At 46.3% G+C, this 6,000-nt stretch overlaps 2 protein-coding genes across 2 annotated transcripts; one reads left to right on the top strand and one right to left on the bottom strand. All coding sequences in view use genetic code 11, as the record gives it.

The window, feature by feature from the left end:
• Window positions 1–385: 385 nt before the first annotated feature.
• Window positions 386–1,251, top strand: EGR_09830 (Regulator of G-protein signaling; the record flags this gene model as incomplete). The annotated part of the gene is made up of 3 exons (XM_024499079.1): window positions 386–497; window positions 781–947; window positions 1,069–1,251. The coding sequence occupies 3 exons, from the start codon at window positions 386–388 to the stop codon at window positions 1,249–1,251; spliced, it is 462 nt and encodes a 153-aa protein (XP_024346499.1).
• Window positions 1,252–2,391: 1,140 nt separating this feature from the next.
• Window positions 2,392–5,759, bottom strand: EGR_09829 (Phenylalanyl-tRNA synthetase; the record flags this gene model as incomplete). The annotated part of the gene is made up of 8 exons (XM_024499078.1): window positions 2,392–2,559; window positions 3,701–3,827; window positions 4,328–4,493; window positions 4,567–4,719; window positions 4,774–4,981; window positions 5,038–5,370; window positions 5,435–5,632; window positions 5,709–5,759. The coding sequence occupies 8 exons, from the start codon at window positions 5,757–5,759 to the stop codon at window positions 2,392–2,394; spliced, it is 1,404 nt and encodes a 467-aa protein (XP_024346498.1).
• Window positions 5,760–6,000: the final 241 nt, after the last annotated feature.

Below are 6,000 nucleotides of genomic sequence, written 5' to 3'. Positions count from 1 at the left end.
CCCACAGTAACATTCCGTTTTATGTTCTCCTTGACCGGAATGCCTTCCACGGTGTTACCTTAAATTCGGGGGGAGTTTAATGAACTTCAGTGAAGTAAAAGCGTCACCTCTTTTTTCCCTGTCCCAGCGTGCGTGTCAGACCTCCTCTCGAGCCGAACAAACGATCAACGCACAGTCTAGACGACCCGCACCGAACAGAAACTCAGCTTCTAGAGCTGAGGTATGTGAACATGTTTTTTGTTGACAGAAGAAAATATGAAAAATTTTGGAATTTGCCCCAGAGCCAAGTGACCTTTCAGGTCACTAGGTCGCTAGTAAATCAAATGTATATGATTAATTCGCCTTTACGAATCAAATTAGCATTGTAAACAACCGTCCAGCTGAAATGAACGGAATTTTCTTTTTCTTGTCCCCTAGAACCACGTATGAGGACATCCTTTCGTGGTCCGAGTCGTTTGACACCCTCATGAGGTGCTTCACTTCTCCGGACGGTGCAGGTATGCTCATTCCTTAATTATTGACTTCTGAAAGTGTTGAATATGGAAAGAGATGGCAAAGAGCTTGTCAGTGCGTGGCCGAGGATATAGTAAACCCACTTCTGGTTGTCAGAACGCTGGCCCTTTTGAGTTAGCAAGCGAACTCACACCCATGGATGGAGATGGTTGTGGAAGAAATGGCGGGGATAGAATGCTTTGTCACCAAAAGGGGTGATTGAAGAGTTCGGAGTAGATGGAGGTACATCTGAAACACGCATTGTTCTTGTGTCTACCTGTGTTGCAGTGGGTCAGAAAGCCTTTCGAGAGTTCCTGCGATCGGAGTACAGTGAGGAGAATATCCTCTTTTGGTTGGCCTGTGAGGACCTTAAGCAGGAGACCAAACCCGAGGTGGTGGAGGAGAAGGCGCGACTCATCTACGAAGACTACATCTCCATTCTGTCGCCTAAGGAGGTTTGTTCCCTCCCTCTCTCCCCACTTATTTTTTGACAATAGATGCCTCACTGTGATCATGTTGTTTTCCTGACGTTGGTAAGTATAAGTCCATCGAAAAGCCTACTGGTGGGTGTTGTAGGTGAGTCTGGATTCGCGGGTTCGTGAGATGATCAACACGAACATGACCCAGCCCACGCCGCACACTTTTGACGAGGCTCAACTACAGATTTACACCCTGATGCAGCGCGACTCCTATCCTCGATTCCTCAACTCGAGGATCTACAAGGACCTGCTTGCCATGACGAAAGGCGACAGCTCCTAGGATATTAATCTGTCCTTCCAATTTGTACATTCAAACCACCACCACTGCCGTCACCTCCCCTATTCCCCCGCCTCCACCGCCAGGCTGGCTCTGGTGACTTGAAATTACCCTACTTGTTATAAATCAGTAGACAATTTATTTTACTCATCTCCTCGCTAATGTTGATGATTCCAAATTATTGTGATATTTGTCCTGCCAGTGACAACCTCAAACTTCCAACTTCTTTCACTTTCACTCCTTTGCTCTTGTCTTCTTATCTATGGCGTGGCTATTTTAAGTGGCTGTGCGTATTTCCCAGGAAAGAAACTAACCTCAGCACCCCTCCTACCATTGTTAAACTCTTGTCTCGCCCTTTTACCGCAACAATTAACATTGTCTTCACACCAACACTGTACCTACGAGGAATAAAACTGATAGCCTCTGTGCGTATTCTTCCCTTCCCCCCCCCCCCCTTCTCTCAAGATGTGTAGGCGATATGCGTCGGCGACCAGTTCATGAAGGTGGAAGCAAAGCGATGCCCTCAACGGAGAAATTTAATGAAAGTCTGCAAGACAAATAACCACCATTAAGCTTGGAAGAGTGGCCGTTTCGATTTGTGCGGAACTTTTGTGCCAAAAAGGTGAATCAAATAGAGGAAGAACCTCCCCCTACGTGAATGAAGAGAGACTCACATCAGGCAGTACCAGGTCCTTCAAACCCTGCCATGCAGTTGACAGGGCTAGACCCTGGATCCACTGACATAGGTGTAAAATGTTTTTCGGCCTCTGGGTCACGCAGAAGACAACCCAGAGGGGGGCGCCGAAAACGACTATTGGAAAGAAGGTCGATGAGTGGGAAAAAAGGGCTCGACTATGTAAGTCCTCAAGGCTCCGAAGTTTCGGTTACCATCTTGGCACCGTAGCCTTTTGTTCATGTCGGTAGCCATCTAGTCGTTTATTTCCCTATGCTTTCTTGCGTCTTCAAAGATAACCTGGAGCGTTACAGCACAGCACGCGATTATACAGGCATCGCCGATCTCCAGCGATTTGCAATTAACCACAAAAATATGGCAAGTAGCTATCATTAAATCCAAAATTTTACACATCTGTACAGTTGTCTGGGGATCGAGGTCGAAGGAGAGGGAAAAGGGGGAGCTACAACTCAGCGCACCTTGACGTTGAGATGCGTTTCAGCGAGTCTACCGACTTCCTCATGCAAAGGACGCACCTCGCGCATGGTGAGTGTGCGACTGTGATCTCTGTAAACAATGCGGTAGCAGTAGCTCACTCGGGCATTCACCTTGTCCTCGAATCGGTCAATCAGTGTTACCTTAGGAGGAAAACGAAGTATAATTCGTATTAAAAAAGAAAAGAACAATTAATTATGCCTTCCTACATCAGCTTCGTGCTAAGAAAATAGCCCAACACGTTCCCTGACTTCACGAATACGCATGGTGTGTACTCCTCATCGGTTTATAAAAAAAGCAGTTTTCTTGGACTGGGGTTAAATTAACTGCCTTTCACCCGCGATTGAAGTGATCAATTCGGTGGTGTGCGTGTCAGTGTCATTAGGTCGAAGGGCAAGCTGGGCTGTTGTGGCCGACTTTCTTTTGAGATCCTGGTATCGAACGTGACAGCACACACAGACAGGATGAGGTGACTTCTGCTCGTACCAGAAAGTCATCACATGACACCATATCACACCTGCCATTCCTCCCCTTTACCGTGCATGTTTCTCCCAGCCCAGTAGTGTTCACGTTTCAGAACTTCGACAGCCTTCTTGTCACTCCCGATCACGTCAGCCGTCGGACCACAGATGCTTACTACATCAATGAACATGAGATGGAACTCATGAAGTCCGGCCTCAATGCTTTCGTCACCGTCGGAACGACATCGACGCTTCACACTACCCTGCGTTTCATCATCCGAAAGGGGTTCGCCTCTTTGCCGAAAAGGATGTCCATCTCCAGGAGGGAGAATAGGGTGATATTCACCACCCATCCTCCGCTTTCAGTTGTTCAAGAGCACACATTGAGAAAATTGCAGACCCCTTTCGGTGGTCAATTTCTTCTAAAATGCACTCCAATCGTAAAAATGAACATTTAAGATCTGAGAAGAAAGTCGACCAACACAGCCCAGACGCTTTATTACTCCCAACACTTTCACCACTGGAATAAACAATTCCTCAGACCCTAGCGAGTACTTCTTGAGGCTTAACGTTGAACATGGCCCTTCAGCAGCTGCAGAAGGTTATTGGTCACCTCATTGGGTGCTCGTTTGCAATTGTTACAGCGGCGTCTGACTTCCAGTCGTGACTAGCTAGCTGGACTTGCGCGGAAATCTGCACCTCTCTCGCCGACACGGTCACTTTTAAACATTTCAACCAACTCATGGGCAATTCAAGGAGAGTCCGCACACACATTCTGCCCACAGGGCACTATTCCTCCCAATTTGGTGTCTCGGTGGCTGACCTGTTCGACAAGATCACCGACCACACCCCTGACAAGTTCAAAGAAGTCTCGTTCGAACTCCAGACGATGATCAGGCGTGGCGTAGGGCAGCCAGAAGGAGATGTCCAGAGGGCACGGAGGGAATACACTTATTGGCTGCAGGAGAGGGAGAGAAACTCGATTAATCCACTGTAAAATGTTGAGCACAACTACGAGTAGCGTTTAAGTCAGACTGGAGCTTTTAAACCTAGGAAAGGATAAAGCATTTTTCAAGGAATGAGAGCTCTAACTTTACCCTTCACCGTAGTTTCCGTTAAGTCCATACGCATACCTCACCTTACACGCTAACACTTCGGAATTACCAATTTTCGTAGAGGATGAATAAATTTCTGTTCAGCGCGAATGCGCCACTACTACTGCAGTCTGGAATCTTGATCAACGGTGCGTCTAGTGGTCTGCCCGACTACTATTGATAAGAGAATAGCTGCAAAATTTGAGGTCCTGGTTTAATATGAAAGACTCTCGTATCATCTGTAGTATTCGGATGAACCATAAATCATGCTTTGGATTCCCAGTTAAATATAACAGTAAAAATGAATCATTCCGAAAAGATAATCGCACTTGGTGTAGATAGGGTAAATGAAAGACCCTGCCTTGTAGGTGATGGATTCGTTGATAGTCTCAACTTTGAATTGATGTAAAAAGCCCGGATCCCTGGACCAAAACAGTCGAATGTCTGGAATACTGTATAGCTTCATTGCCCACCGCTCCAGCCCTAGTCCAAACGCGTAGCCCACCCTATTTGTCACTCCGCCTAACAAGGTCGAGCAAAAACTGTGGGGTGAAGTGCACGCGAGTATCAAGAACAGCTAACAACGGGGACTAACCGTGGTCGATAATCTCTTGACGCAGAATGCCACAGCCTAGCATCTCTGTCCATCCGTCAGAATCAGCACCGGTCATCACACCTGTCTGGATCTCCAACTCCCACGAAGGATGTGTAAAGGGGAAATACGCCGGCACCCATCGCATTGGTACATCTGTTGAAAACAATGGCGTTTGTTTAAAAGGTACAGTTCGAACTACTCACTCACCCTTGCCGAAGAGATGAACAGCAAGCTCCTCTAATATGCATTTCAGTTGGAACTCTATACAATAGGCGGTCTCAAGAGTATGACGAGGCTGCCTGCCAAGAGGGAGTTCAGAAGAGGGCACGGCGACAGAGAGGGGTTGCAAGACTTCCGACGTCGAATGCTCAAAGAGTTTAAGACATCCACTCGGATCTACCGTGTCCTTAAACAGCTAGAAGTGGAAAATAGGAAGTGAATATTACTCCATTCTCTCTCCTAGCGACGAACCTCCTTTTCAGTGAAGAGGCGAACCCCTTCCAGCTGATGAAATGCAGGGTAGTGTAGAGCATCGATATCGTCCCGACGGTAAACATCACCGACGGTGACAAAAGCATTGAGGCCCGACCTTATGAGTTCCATCTCGTGCGCAGACGTGTGGCTGCGAAGAACGGTGTGCTTATTAATATAGTAAGTGTCCGTGGGCCGACGGCTGACGTGATCAGGAGTGACAAGAAGACTGTCAAAGTTCTGGAACGTGGACACTACTGGGCTGAGAGAATCATGAACGGAAAAGAGAGGATGAGAGGTGCCGATTCCCTCGGCATTTTGATGTGCCGGACGCTAAAAAGGGACGTTTCTATATTACACCTTTGAATAGACAAAAAATTGTGAGAAATATGATTACCTTGTTTATAAATTCCGTAATCCGGTGTTTGAGCAACCATAGAGGGTGGTATTCTTGATTATGCAGGTTTCGTGCAGTGAGATCAAGAATTTTGGGGGATATGTTGGACCAGGAGTCAGTTTTGTATAGCTTTCCAAGGATGTTAACCCCCTTTTTTGGTTCATCTGATGATATTAAAACGGAAAATTGGCATCTTTTCTATAAATACGAAACCAAAAGGGATAAATAGGAATTAAAAGCGATAACGACACAATGCCTTCGAAAACCAACCCACACACGAGGTAGAAATGTGGTTTCGTGGAAGACACAATCGCAGGACTCTCATAATTGAGCTAAAAATACAAGGTAGTAAATGTAGTTAGAATTGCATCTAAAATAACAACGAAGTTTATGGGAGAAATTGCAATTAACGACAGCTCGCATGCAAGTGATTACAAAAAAATAATGTTCTGGGCCATTTGTGAAGAATAAGAAGGACATCATAATAAATAAACCCGTGTGACAAATAAAAACCACCTAACTGAAAACCACACGCTGCCTATAGGGCAGCCACCGGGGATTCGAAA

The sequence above is a fragment of the Echinococcus granulosus genome, assembly GCF_000524195.1.
Source record: "Echinococcus granulosus chromosome Unknown EG_S00170, whole genome shotgun sequence".
Lineage (NCBI taxonomy): Eukaryota > Metazoa > Platyhelminthes > Cestoda > Cyclophyllidea > Taeniidae > Echinococcus > Echinococcus granulosus.
This window is presented reverse-complemented; position numbering and strand designations above follow the sequence as displayed.